Here is a 15,841-nt window from a genome sequence, read left to right on the forward strand (position 1 = left end):
TTTTACGTCCATTTGTTTTGTCCATAGCCTGCTTCTAAATTTTTCCTTCGCATTTTTTTTTATTTCTGCATTAATGTCTAGGCATTCTTGAGTACTCATGTCCCATTTTTTCATCCATGTGTTCTTCCTTCTATCTAGTCTTTCCTCCATAATCAACTTAGGCCAGCGATGTTCTTCCATATTTTGGATCTTCTTTAGATTACTTTCCAAACGCACCATCGCTAAAGCTTCTAAAGGATAAGTGCTGGTTTCTGCCAAAAGAATCTTGTATGGGACAGCAGTTTTAATTTTGAAACTGCTTATGATTAGGTGTTTTTTGAATTCTTTCCAATTGTCTCCATTTCTGATCTGACATACTGCTGCCCCAAATTTCACATCCATAAAGAATCACCAGAGTGACCAGCAAACCAAAAAGCATTCTCTTGGTTTTTCCAATCCCATAGCTCAACATTTCTACACCTGTTTTGTAGCAAGTACAGTGTTGTCCAACCTCCTTGAATTCTTTTTGTTCTACATGTTTCCTAGCTAAGCTTGTGAAAAACGAGCCCAAGATATGTGTGTTCATTCACAACTTCCAACGGACTGCCTTCAAAGAGAATGTCATTTTGTGCCTTTTTATTTCTTTTCAAAGAAAAGACCATCACTTTGGTCTTGCTAATATTCACTTGCATCCCAACTTCTTGGCAAAATACTTCAAGTGTTCTCTCAACCCTTTGGCAGTTTTAGCAATTAATATGAGATCATCCGCATATAAAAGTAACTTTATTACATAATTAGCCAACTAGATTCGTTCTCTACTAGTATTGTTTAGCCATTCTTCTAACTTGTCAATATAGAACCCAAACAGCGTTGTGGAAAGCGGGCATCCCTGTTTGACCCCAATATCACTGTCAAAACATTCTGACATTCCCTCTGAGGTTCTAATTTTAGCTTTGACCTGTTCATATAGCCTATGAACTGCAGCACTAGGCTCATTTGGAACACCCAATTCTTCCATCCTCTTCCATAATTTGTCCCATGGAACCGTATCAAAGGCTTTTCTAAAATCTACAAAGCAGCAAAACGCCGCCTCATCACCTTGGGTATTCCATAGTTTTTCAACCAAGAACCTAAGTGAAACACCATGGTCTATAGTACAATGTTTTGGCCTAAAACCAGCTTGTCCTTTGGCTCTTTTTCCCTCCATTTCTAACCAGCTACTAATCCTTCATTCAATCATGCTTCTAAACAACTTCCCAATAAGGGGGTTGACCATAATAGTGCGGTAATTTGATGCTTACAAAGTCCAAGAAAAATTGTTGTGTCCCGATCATTACTTTTTGTGCCATCAATGTTCCCAACGGCTAGATGTCGTGCTGGTCAGCACCTACCAAGTGCAAGGTTGGCGGCCAGAGTGTCGGCTTCCCTAGACATTTCCAGGTGTCTTATGGCAGTACGTTTACTCCCGAACCTCCATTGACAATGGTGTTTGTCAACTTCTTCCCCATTATTTCCATCTTGACGATCGCAGGCTTCCTCCCGATGCTCACCATCAGCAACATCGGATCATTGGCCTCATTCCCTTCGGCTGGTGGTTTTCCCGTCAATTCCTCCTTTTGTGGCTTACATTATTTCTGGATGACTATGTCGTCATTAACTGTGTTGGCAATTGCCATTCTCAGTTGTGGCATTGTTTGAAGAAGGTCTGCCACCTTGATGGGTATGGTTGTCTATAGCACCTACCGAACTATGTTCTTCTCTGTCTCCCACAATGACGTACTTGCAATTCCATTGGAAGATACTCGTTCCTTCGCCAACACTTGTTCTACTTCATCTCATTCCTTCTTCGTACTAGAGTCTGAATACATCGCCTTCTTTGTGTGTGCTCTCATGATTGCCAAGGCTGCATCCTCTTGTTCCTCCACATCTAGCATATTAATACCCTCCTGCTTGGAACAGTTGGTGTCTTCATGGTCACCTGGTCCACACCATTTGCACAATAATTGTACGTTGTCTTTCTTGTTTTGGTAGTCTCTCGCAAAGTGTCACCATTCACTACATTGTCGGCACTATATGATAGAACATCCTCTGGTGTTGTACTATATTTGGTTTCGCCCTCATTGATTTCCATTGCTGTCAACAATACATTTTTTGGTTTCAATGGGCTAGACTCTCCTTGTATGAAGAGTACTTGCGTACTTCTATTCTTCAAATTATATGGGCACTCCTTGATTGAATGACCTAGCACTTGGCCAATTACCTTTCATGTGCCCCTCAATTTTGCACTCAGTACACCATAGTTCATTACATTCTTTATTGGTTGCTTTCTCGGCCTTGAATTCTTTCATCATTCTCAACATATCCCATCGAAGGGCTTGTACAATTTTGGATTCTTCACCACTGCTACCTTTGGTGCTCTCATCATCGTTGGTCTTCCTCTTTCCTTGGGAGGATGTTTTGTTTTCACTCTTGATGTCCATCACCCGATTGTAAGCATCGACGTACGAGAACGGAGGCACTACTTTCATATTCTTGCGTAGGGAGGGGGAGCAATCCCTCAGTGAACCACCTCTTCTTCAACCTGTCAGCTGGCTGGTTCTCCATCTTGTTCAGCAGTTTTTTGAGCCTACGACTGTAAGTGCGTACACTCTCATTTTTACCCTACTTGGTATTATAGATTTCTGCAACAATCTCATTGTCATCCCTCAATAGTTTGAACTCCTCCTCGAACACCTTTTTTAGATTAGTCCATCCTGCCTTGTGCTTAGTGTCAAGGTCTGTGTACCAATCAATGGCAATCCCCTGAAGGGTGGCGGGAAATGCCTTCAACCAGTAGTCCTTGTCATCTTGGCCATTCGCCTCCCATATCGTTATACATGTCTTGCAATGTTGTACGGGATCCTCCGATCCATCCCCTGTAAATTTAGGGAGTTTTTGCTTCTCCTGGGTGTTCATCATTGTTTTCACTTGGAAGGTACCGGAGGAGTCTTCAGCTCAGTTCTTCGGCAAGGGACAACTTCACGAAAATTCGTTTCTCGCCTACTTACTCACTTGTGTACTGGACTTGGGGGATTGTTTTGACCGCTATGTTCTGGTGCTTTCCCTGCACTATCAACCACACATGCATCCTCTACACATCCACCTCCAATGTTCCCAACACTAGGGGTACTTCTAGGCTTTGACTCATCCCTGTGCTCCCTTTGGCCGAGGGTCAGCGAATCACCTAATCGCTTGGTCTTGACCACCATGTGGCCTCTTCTCACCTTTATTGGGGTCTACGACATGTATCACTCAAGGCTGTCTCAATTTCTTTTAAGACAATGGTGCCAAAATGTTTACTACTACAATTGATAAATTAAAATGATCATAGTTGAACTACTCACTGAAAACTCGGCGAGTAGTTAAAAACTCATGAGTTTTTCTTCAAGACGAGTTTTTACAACTTTTACTCCATAAAAACTCGTAGAGTTTTTGGCGAGTTTCTCACAAGCACTCGGCGAGTTTCTATAAAAAACTCGGCTGCATTAAAAAAAGAGGCCCAAACATGTCAAAAAATTATCTATTTTTTATTTCAAGTCAGTCTCATTCTCTTCATCAGAATATATACAAGAAATATAACATTTAAGTCACATTTCAATGTCTTTTTCCTTTCTTATAGTATAAGTTACATTTCATGTATATATTGGTAGGATATTTAAGAGTAGTTTCAGATCTCTAGGAGTTATAATGCAAATTCTAGGAATTAGAAAATCTTTTAAATTTTCAAGCAATCAAATTTCAGTAATCAGTATGCTCCTATCAACATTCTTTCGCTCTCTCGATCTCACTCACTTTATCTACCCGAATTTTAGACCTATCTATCTCCCTACCACTCTTCCTCTATCCCCCTCTCTACCACTCTCCATCTCACTCTCTCCTCTCTCCCCCAAGATCTAGACCTATCTCTCTACCACTCTCTTTCTCACCCTTGGACCCCCGCGAGGGGTGCTACCCTCAACCTAATTTTATTTTGTAGATGCTTGGTGGCAAAGTTGGGGTGGAAATACCCCAAATCTCAAAACAATTGCCCTCAAAATCTTATGTTAACCTTGTAATTCATCCAGTTGTGAGTGCAATTGGAACTTGTTTGAGGCCATCCACATGAAGAAGAGGAGCACGTTAGCTCAAAAACGCCTCAATGACCTTGTCTTTGTGCCATATAATCTTTGATTGTGCATAAGGAAGGTAGACGAAGCACTAGCTGGTCCAATTGATTTGGATGATATAGATCCTTACAATGATTGGACATTACAGTAGGAGCATCCATTGTTTACAGAGGATGACATCAATGATTTGGAGAGGTAGGCTACGGAGGAGGGGGGTGGATTTGGTTTCACACTGGACGACATTGAAGAAGATGAGGAGGATGAGGAGTCATTACCAGTGCCAAGTGTAGCTAGAGGCAGAGAATCTAGGATGGAGGATGAGCCACAACCTGAGCCAGCCATACCGAGCAAGGAGGCACAATCACACCCACAGCAGACTTCTAGGACTAGAACCTCTTGTTCTACCTCCCCCCTAGTTTTTACTAGAGTTGGGAAGAGGAAGATGTAATTGTATTGATTTATTTACTTTTAGTTCTACAAAAACTATTTACTATTTTGTTTTCAGCCATCAACATTCCTCATGAGGATGCGATTTTGTACCCACTTTGCATTTAAATATATCTAGACTCAGCTTGTTTCTTGTGTTCTCATTTATTGACTCATGGGATGCATCTTCTCATTGAATTTTGCAAACAAAATGCATTTTTTAATTAAATTTAAGCAATTTTTTAAGTTCCCAAGTTTTTGACCGAGTTTTTGCCGAGTATTGGCCGAGTTTTTCCCGATTTTTTTTTTGGGACTTTGCGAGTTTTTGGTTTTGGCAAGTAGTTCAACTATGAATTAAATACAAGAAATAATAATGTACATGACAATGCATACCAGACACAGCAGCAAAATATATCTTTATTCGCACATGCAATTATTATAGAGAAGAAGGCTAGAGATGGTCGGCCAAGGATTACAATTGACCCGACTATTCCATACTACCTTCCTTGGCGGTACACAACATATTTAAAGGACCCAACGGTTGCAGAGAGGTACACAACCGTCATCCAACCGACACATTAACTACCCGAGAGTGACAACCCACTTAATACAAATTATTATTACATTGGCAAATGACAAATATTATCAAATATAACAATAAGCATTTTATGCCAACAACATCTGCCAATTGTTAAACTGTGAGTGAATATTTATCACTGTAATTCTGAGAATCGTAATTCCAATTCATTATATCAACGCTGTAAATTGTTTCTGCTGCAAAAATTGAGTAAAATTGGTTTCAAAAGTTTGCCTCCTGTGTATTCATTTTGGCAACCTAGGGTTTACAAATCAGCTCTTGTTTTTTTAATTTTTATGTAATTTGACCTGCACAATTCAGATCTGACAATAAGGGTTGCATGTGAAGTATAAAAGCCATTAAGAGTTTGATAAGAAGTTTCCAGCTACTTGCTTCCATTTTTGTTTGATTTTATTTTTGTTTTCAAAAACGAGAAAAATATTTAAAAAATCATATATTCCCAGAAAATCCAATTTGGGGACATTACACAAGACACCTTGATATAGATATGACTGGATACTGCTGGAAATAAATAAATTAAATAAGAAATAGATTAATAATTATTATATATTATATAATAGACAAGTTTAAAAGTTGAAATAAAAACTAATTTATTAAATTAATTAGTAATGCAAAGACAATAATTTTTTTGACAAAGAATAAATCTAAACCTAAATCTTATAATTCTGTAGTTTGATAAAACATTTGTTGAAATAAAAATATAAATGGAAACAATAAGTTTCTATCCTATAGTTTAACCATATCCATACTTGCCCCTGAAAAAATGGGTTGCTAATAAAAAATTCACAATTATCAAATAGGAACCTCTACAGGAAAATTGGGTTAAACTAAATATTGATGGAGCCTCTAAAAGCAATCTGATTCATGCAGTGCTGGAGGCTTTTACAGAGACACAAAAGGCCACCCTATTTTTAGTGTTTAATTGGGGGCTGGAGGTGGCATCTAATAACCTTGCAGAAGCCTTTGCTATGGCCCCAACTCTCAAAATTTTGACTTCAGCTAGTTCATCAAAGAACAATCTCACACACACTATCTCTCATCAAGGTTTGAAAAACTTTCAGGTTTTCCATGCTCAAAGAGACACCAACGAGCCCATAGAAATTTTGACCAAACCTCTTTTCTCCCTCTATTGCAAGAATGGCTTCGCTCATCAATGTGGCTGAATTCTCTCACATTAGGCTTACAGCAAACCTTGCAAATATAATCAATGATTAGAACACCCTTTCAATTGAATGACCACTGTTTCACTCTCCAATATGTTTCCTTAAATTGCTCATTAAAGGTTGGTAGAAATCCCAATAATTCGACCACTCTGTTCAATTATTAGCTCTTTCCATTTCTGGCAGCACAGATTTCTTCAATTTTCCTTGCTTTTTTCATGATGACATTTCATTTGATTGAGGTCTGTTATTGCTTTAATTGTGGCATGATGGTACAGTGAGCTGTCTTGGCTACTTTAATCAAGGTGATGTTTAAATTCTCCTTTGTCTCATCATTATTTTTCTCCTCTAGATTGCTCTGCCTCTTGGCATAGTTTCTCCACCTTCATTTCTCCACGCAATTTTACAAGGACTCTCTCCAGCCATTTCATTCATTTTGAATCTGTCTAGGTTTGCTTCCTTTTCGCCCACTTTTCCCTTCAATCTTTTTACAGTTCAGATGTAGAATGAGCTAAACAACTCTGCTAATGTGATAAAAGAAATTTCTAATTCTACTTCCAAGGAACATAATCCCCTTAAGGAAGCCACAGATCTTGTAGGATGTGCCAATCACTTTTGAACAGATATTCAGAAGCCCATATGATGTTAGCAATCACAAGCAACCTGCTCCGGAGACACTCCACTGTCTCCATCTATGCCTTCTCACCAGCCCCTTAATGGAACATTGGCTGCAGGACCAGGGACCCTGACTGGTGCCAGAATCTGGTAAGAAGCCACTCATGGTCATCAAGGACTAATCCCATAACCTAGGAATTTCTGCAGAGGCATCTAATTTGAATTATACTTAGGTTCTTCCGGTTTCTTAGTTTTTGACAATATATTTTTACTAGGTGAAGTTAAGCCCTCATATTCTTGTGCAATGTGTGGATATCGCTTGGTTTCCCAGTTTTTTATGGTGGTGTTGTAGAGGTCATTTTTTCTAGAAGTTGAATTATCCTCTTCCTAATAAAAAAATTATTTTAGTTCTTTGGTGTATGGAGGTCCCTTAGACAGGTAGAATTCCATTGTTAGCTACCTAGATTTTCCAGGGACACAAGTTGTTATTCTTCATGCACAAATAGAAATCTGTTAGGGTAGCATTTAAAGTCTAGACTATATGGAAAAATGACTCCAAATTGTGATTCGCTTTTGTTTTCCTTGTCTTATTATATAATTATTTTTTGCCTCTTCAAAAAAATGTGACAATACTTGATTATATTGCCGGTTCGGGTTCAGGTTCAAGTTCAGATTTGGGGATACAGTTCACTGGTTCCACTTAGCTTTTCTGGGGGGATTGGGTTCGTTAGTACAAAAAACATGTACAAATCATATATATATATATATATATATATATATAGTTCGCCTTTAAAAATATTAGAATCTAAATATAATAAAAAGTTAATAAAATTATTATAAATACTAAATATATTCAATTTAATATACTTATTATTTATGATTCTAAATTAGATTTTTAAAATATTAAACTTAAGCATATATACTAAAATTAAAACAATGGTGATCTTGCTAATTTTTAGTATGCTAAATTTTAGAAAACACAAAAGAAAAATAAAAACAAATATAAAGAAAAAAGATCAAAACAAGTGACAAACTCCTGTGATTGCATCCACTCGACTGCGTACTCCGATACAGGGGACACCTTATGTTTGCATTTTTCTATGACCTGATTGCCCTTCTTGGCGGTTGCAGAGATTTTGTGGGGCCCACTGGCAAACCAGACCGATACCCGAATCCGGTGCAAATTGGACCCAGATCGGGCCTGGCAGCAGGTGAACCCAGTAACTTGGGATTTTAACATGGCAATTACTTACTAGAATTTTCTTTTAGATATAAGTGAATGGGAACATCATAAGGTCTAAGCCAGGCTTAGGGATAGAAGAATCACTACATAGGTTCAAATAGAGAAAGAAAGATAGAAGAGGACCGTGAATGAGAATCAAGTGCAGCATAACAAATTTGATATAACGCTAAAAATCAAGCAAATTTAGCTCAAAAAGCAATTAATTGGATGTAGAATGTAAATAAAAACTAAACCACATAGAATGTTTAAAACTACTTGTAAACCAACAAAGATGTAGTGTATCAGAAGCCACCTTTTAGAATGTTCAAGGCACGTCAACATTAGTTCTTAACTTCTTCAGAATGCCAACAATTCACTGTCAAATTAGGGATCAAATGTATGTTAATTGTGCATATCAGAAATAATTGCACTAGATGACATATATACTTTCAGATTCAAATGCCTTAGAAACTAAGCATACCAAGAACAAGAACCATCAAGAACTTAGTGAAGGAACCAATTGGAGATCAATAAGCCAGGAGAAGAGCAAATGTATTTGCCGATACACCACATCTGATGATGCGGCAAAATTGTGATGCCCCCGACTAAACACCACAGCACTTAGCACACATAAAGATCACAGCCTTAAGACTTTGGCAAAGGAAATAAAATAAGGGCAGCAATTCATTTTATCAATGTTAATGGACAGTGACACATCAAAGTATGCAATAAAAAAAAAACAAGGATGTCTCTTGGCATCAATTAGCATAGGATGAATAACTCTTGCCAAGGAAATGGTTGGATGAAGACATGTGACTCCATGTGAATTGAAGTTATAAAAGGAGGAACACTTCATCCAAGAAAAGAAGTGAGATTTGAGAAATAAGACGTCTATTTGAAATAGAAATTGACTGCAGCAAAGAATAATATTCAGAAATCAAATTAAGAATAATTTTAAAATATAAATTAAGAACAGTATGTATTGGATTTATGAGGTGTCTTGAAAATAGGAAGGATGTCCAGCCTTCCAAGTGAAAGAAGACCAGCCTTCATGCTTTTATCAAGTACACCACTCCGAGTTCTAATGGACATCCAGCCTTCCAGACTCGCAGGCCAGGAGGTGGAATGGAAGAGCAGCCTTCCATGCTCTCGGGCTTGATCAAGGAGGACGGGCAGCCTCTAAGGACAACTGATGGATGGAAAGGCGACCAATCTTCCATGCTCTTGGCAAGTCAAGGTTGGCCAGCCTTGGGAATTGCCAGTTTGAAAACACGTCCAAGAAATTCATGATGTTATTTGTTATGATGGAATATGCTATGATGTATTAATTCCAATATTATTGATGTTATGATTTATTGATCTGTAATGTCCCCAACTAGGTTTAGGCATGTTTTAACCATAATTAATCTATTTCAATATACTTATGACTTAAACTAAATTGATTAGGAGACAAAACTATCTTAACATGAATCCAATCTGTGATATTCCATAGTTCAATTAATTTATCAATTATTAATAAATTGTTCATCTACCATACTAGATAATTAATTTTATCATCCATAATTCTTAATGCAAGTGTCAACCTCTGTTACTACTTCAGTTCTAAGGAGGAAGAGGATGTCTATGTTACCAAAGCACTTAGATACCAAAATACAATAGGTTCCCTCAAAGTTTACAGATCCAGGCCCTTACCCTATCTTGGGACTATGCCCTCAAGGTTTACAGGAAGTTGATCCCTACCCTATCTTGGGAATCATCCTATTGATTGGATTTAGTCTGCCCCTCTTTGGAAACAATTCAGTCCCTTCTTCTTAGGTACCGACAGAAATAACAAGAATTAGACTACAAGTATACTAACTTCTTATGTATTATGAATATATATGAAATTAAGTATGACTCTCATACATATTGCAGTCCATATTAATATTACTATTAAATTCTGCATAAGAATATTATCAGGCTTCATATATTTAAGTGTACATATTAAGCACAACCCCAGGCATACCACCAAGAACAAGGATGTTACTGCCTTTAGTTCTGATATGATCTGATTGATGGTGACGTTACTAGATGCTTTTGATTCCTTCCCTTTATATCTCTCAATGTGAGGGAGAGGTCACACCTCTTCATCATGTATGCTCTTTGGCAAGAGACACACCCTTTCGCCATTAGCACCTTTTGAAAGTGTGCAACTCTTCATTAATTCCACCCTTTTGAAAGGGACACAACCTTTCACAATCAGATCTGCACTTCTGATTCCCAAATTATCCCCTCTCAAATGAGGTCCTCTTCTCCCTTTTATATCTCATGTTTGAGGGAGTCACAACTTTTCATTCCATGTCTTTTGACCATTCATTAACTTAATTAAATTTCAATTATATTTAATTATATCCTTTTATATATTAATTATAATTTAATTTTTATTCTTTTGTATTTTAATTTTATTATTATTATTTATCATTAAATTCTATTTCAAAGTGGGGACATTACATGATCTAGATAACATGATGTTTTTATGTATGGATTTGAATATCATCAAGGTTGCATGTTATCTAATAGTACTAATATCAGTTTTCAGTAATTAATATTGTTCGCAGGCCTGAAATTAGTAATATTACAAGAAAGGGACATTACAAAACTCAACAATAGGAAAGCAATAATTCTGAAGAGAGTGCATTCACATGTAAAAAGTAATTTGCAAATAAACCTGAAAATCAGGTCTGTCACCTTGAGTCACCTAACAGCATTTAATCTAAATGCTTACGTGTCCAACGAACAAAACTTAGGTAAGCTAGATGAAATCTATGAATACCTGAGGGATTTTGAAGTATAAAACTCTTAAATCGTATACTTTTGCGAGTCACCAGGAGACTCCAATTTAGGACAAAGACCCCATTTCTGTCTCATCCCCACATTTCCTAGGGACTATATAATATAGCCCTATCCTTATTCATTTCTTAGCATACCTTAATTCAAAATATGGTGTCCCCATCTAGCCATATCCACACCTCCATGTCTCCAAGTGACAGACATTTGGAAAGAAGATCATGCTTTACAATATTGGAACCAGAAATACTAATTCAACTTGCAGTCAGGGGTCAATGATGAAGAACCCAGAAACAATCAAATTAAGTAACAATAGAAATATATGTCAACAGGATGGATTCCACTAAAGAGAGCTTGGATAAATATTAAATGTTATATACTTCTTGATGTAAAAGCACAATCAGTGAATGTTTCTGGCAAAACTGAGCATGTAGTGGAGCTGTATGCAGCACTTGATAAGGTGTAATTTAGTACAAGTGATTTTGTGTAGAGTATAACAAATTAGGTAGGTTTCAATAAGCATTATGAATTCTGTCAATTGTATTGAGAAAAGTTCGTGCTGTTCTTGAGTCTAAGAATCCACAACTAGCAATGAGAATTTAAAAGCCATGGTCCTTTGCTCTATTTAAGTGGGTGGCATTCCTAAACATCAGGATTCCCTGATTCCAAATTATGTAACATACTCTACTATAAGTTGGTATTTTGGATTATCCAGTTGTAATGTACTGAATCTTTGCAAAGAATTTTAACTGATAAAATAATCAATGAGCACTGAGTAATCACTGCAATTTGGCAGTTTAGGCAATTGGTGCATTGCACAAGTTATCTAATCTCTATAGGACATAAAAGTTGTTGAATGTGTATAGCAACATTCTTAAATTTTGTAAGTGTGTTAACTTATCATATAGAAAACCAAAGAAAATTGAGAAGTTCTAGTCATGTGGCATCTGATATTCTTCCATTCAAAATGAGCAGGTACTACAATCAAACAAACCAGTGTAGAAACTAAGAACAAACAACACATTTGAAACAATTTTAGTGCAGTAAGTGACAAAGGTAATAAACAATTATGAACATTATCGTGAAAACAAAGAAAAGCAAATGCCTTCACAAAGTAGGAAAGAAAAAAGCACCTGTGGTACCCATTTTGGCGAAACAAAACTGGTAGCCTCTACAACTTGGAGCCCAGAAGAAGCCAACCTCTCAATCAGTTCAATCTTAACATTTGTTGGAACTGTGTTCTTCTCATTCTGCAATCCATCTCTTGGTCCAACTTCAACTACCTTCACAAACTTGGGTATACCCTTTAACAGCTGTACAATAACACTTAGTCACTAAAAGTAAAATAAATTTAATACAATTCTAATATCTTTAAAATATGAAAGCCACATTTATAGGATTTACATATAATTGTTGTTTGAACTATGCACATCTGGTTACATAACAAAAAGATGCTATTTTCAAAACACGTCAGTTCTCTAAATATATACAAGAACAGATCCATCTTAAATAGAATATGATATGCACCAAGATGTATCCAAAGACTCAAGATGGCAATCCCTATGTTCTTATACTTTCATATTGGTGGTATTGACATCTCAAGCCTTTTAAATACCCCTCGCAACAAAATTTACATTGTTACAATTTGCCATTAGTCTAAACCGATCCCAATGCATATAATATGTCCAAAGTTGCTTTCGTTGAAGAACATTTAGAAGAAGAGTGAGCAAATAAGGGGTATAACTCAGAGGATGATGTAGAGTGGAATCAAGAAAACAATGTGCACAATGATAAGGAGAAGTCAAGGATCAAGATATTGAGGATGATAGTGGTGGTGACTCGCCACTGAGCACCATGCACATTAATGAGGAAAAATCAAGATATTGTGAGCACCAGAAGTCCATGATGAGTGAACATTAGGTACCTCTTGAGTAGTCAAACTTCTCAAGCAATTCATCCTACCATTCATTTTGATCTTACTTACTTGCACAAGTTCATTAGAAGATAGTAAGAAAAAGACCACACCACTTCCTACTTTTATTTTGAGTATTAGACCCATTGGCCATCAGATCTTATATACTAGATACAGCAATGGAGCACCTTGGAGACTTATTTTGTGATTATAAGGTATTTGAACTTTTGGTTACTTTTCAAGTTTTCACCCATATGTGGCAGAGGTAGAAAAGGTTGATCCTACTGATCAAGGTGACAACAGATTCACAAAGCAAGATGATCAGGGTGAGTGCAAGTTGAGCACATCAATATAGAGCATGTTAATGATGTTGAGTCAATGCATGCTAATATTAGGTACAACTTGAGTAAAACAAAAGTTCCAAGTTTAGAATTGACTATTCAAGGTCATTAAAGCAGCAAGACAGTACAGATAGATGGAACAGAAACAAATGGTGTGATTTCGATATTACGAAGTAATTGGTAAAATATTTGCTTAATATTAACAAAGATCAATAGATCTTTATATACAAGAAGAAAGACAATGTTTCCTTAGGAAACGACCGTGAAGAATAGAAACATTCTATTCTAGCTAACAACTAACTAAGTATTTACAGAATATTACAGTAGATAACCATTAACAATGAAATAGAAACTATCTATTATCATAATACCCTCCCTTAATGGTTAATCTATCCACTACACCAAGCTGTCCTCTGAATTTGACAAACTTATCTGGACCAAGTGGCTTGGTGAGAATGCCTGCAGTCTGATCCGTTGTAGGAACATACTGCAAGTCTATGATCCTGTCTTCAACCAGCTGCCGTATGTAATGACAATGAACATCTACATGCTTGGTTCGTTCATGGAAGACTGGATTCTGTGCTAAATTGATAACGCCATCGTTATCAACAAACAAGGTGGTCGGTCCTGCTAGTGACATCTGCATATCCCCAAGCATCCGACGAAGCCAGACAGCTTCACAACCTACCTTAACTGCCCCTCTGTATTTGGCCTCTGTAGAGGAGAGAGAAACAGCCTGTTGCTTCTTACTAGTCCATGTGACGGCACTGGATCCCAAACTTAACACATATCTAGAACTTGACTTTTTATCGTCAACAGAGCCAGCCCAATCTGAATCTGTGAATCCACGGAGTCTAGGATTAGAACTCCGAGAGTAGAGAATTCCATAATCAGTAGTGCCCTTCACATAACGAAGCACACGCTTTGCGGCTATCCAATGATCCGCCTTCGGAGCTGTCATAAAGCGTGAAATGTAGCTGACTACGAAGCTGATATCAGGTCTAGTAGCAGAGAGGTAGATGAGACTACCTACTAGTTGCCTGTATGTAGTATCATCAACGGGAGGAGAATCAGACTGGGCTGATAACTTCAGACCTTTCTCCATAGGTGTAGATGCAGTCTTGCAATCCTGCATACGAAACTTTTCTAACAGAGCCCTAGCATATTTAGACTGAGAAATGAATATACCAAAAGGCTGCTGCCAAACCTCAACACCTAGGCAATAATGCATGAGCCCAAGGTCAGTCATGTCAAAAGACTGGCATAAACTCTATTTGATTCCCTGAATCAAAGATGTCAAATTGTCGGTGATGATCAAATCATCCACATAAATGACCAAAAGGATGATATCACTGTCAGTAGTTTTGATGTACAAGTTTGAGTCTGAAGAACTCCTCTTGAAGCTTTGATCACTTAGGTACTTATCAATTTTCATGTACCATGCCCTAGGGGCCTACTTCAAACCATAGAGAGCTTTCACCAGTCTGAGAACCTGGTGTTCTTTACCTGCAACCTTGAAACCTGGAGGCTACGTCATGTAGACCTCTTCTTGTACATCACCATTCAGGAAAACACTCTTGACATCCATCTAATGGACCTTCCAGCCAAACAGTGCTGCCATGGCTAGGACTAATCGGATAGTGCTCATCTTGGTTGTAGGAGCAAAGGTCTCCTCATAATCAATGCCCTGACGTTGAGAAAAGCCCTTTGCAACTAAGCGAGCTTTGTACTTATCCAAAGTACCATCAGACTTGTATTTGATTTTGTAGACCCATTTGCAGCCAATGGGTTTCTTCCCTGGTGGAAGATCAGAAAGTTCCCAGGTGTGATTCTTCAACATGCTTTGGTGTTCAGATTGCATAGCCTATTGCCACTTTGGAATACCTTTGGCCTCGGAGTATGTCTCAGGTTCAAACACACTGTGAATGTTGGCCATGAGAGCAAAATTAACTGTCCCTGCAAGTTTGCTGTTTTTCCGAGCAGTTCTCCCATCGATGAGTTCATCATCCCGAAGATCAGCAAGTGTCTTGGCCCACCATTTAGGCCGGAGAGGAGAAGGACCAACATTACCATCAGGAGATGCTCTATGATCAGGTTCCTCATCAGAAGAATCTAGATCAAAATCAGGTGAAGCATCTGCAAATCTGGGTGATCCTGCAGGAGAAGCCGGAGGTGTATGTACAGGAATCACCGGGATAACTGGAGCTACTGGAGTTGCAGGAGCCCTCTCATCAGGTGGACCTAATGGAAGTCTAACTCCCAAATCATGAGCCTTCATAGGCTGGTCTGTTGAATCAGGAACAGGAGAGACAGGCATGAAGGGTCCTCGTTGCTCATCAAAGACTACATCACGACTATACAGGAGACGAGATGTCTCAATGTCGATCAAGCGGTAGGCTTTGTGAAGACTACTGTATCCAGTAAGCATAAGTTTCTGGCTCTTGGCATCCAACTTGGTGCATGAAGCATCAGGGATCCAAACATAAGCAAGGGAGCCGAAAACCTTCAGATGACTGATTTTGGGCTTGCGACCTGACCAGGCCTCTTCCGGAGTCTTGCCTTTGACCGCCATAGTGGGTGACCGGTTCGAAAGGTAGACTACAGTGTTAACTGCTTC

The 15,841-nt window shown here is 38.0% G+C and overlaps 1 protein-coding gene across 2 annotated transcripts in view; it reads right to left on the reverse strand.

Moving 5' to 3' along the window:
• The window catches only part of LOC131061586 (uncharacterized), a 111,475-nt gene that overhangs the window by 38,941 nt on the left and 56,693 nt on the right, over positions 1–15,841 (reverse strand). For both annotated transcript variants that reach the window (XM_057995348.2, XM_057995349.2), the window contains exon 5: positions 12,105–12,284. In XM_057995348.2, the coding sequence (XP_057851331.2) occupies positions 12,105–12,284 (180 nt within the window). The remainder of the gene's footprint in view (positions 1–12,104; positions 12,285–15,841) is intronic.

Source organism: Cryptomeria japonica, chromosome 3 (assembly GCF_030272615.1).
Source record: "Cryptomeria japonica chromosome 3, Sugi_1.0, whole genome shotgun sequence".
In the NCBI taxonomy this organism is placed as follows: domain Eukaryota; kingdom Viridiplantae; phylum Streptophyta; class Pinopsida; order Cupressales; family Cupressaceae; genus Cryptomeria; species Cryptomeria japonica.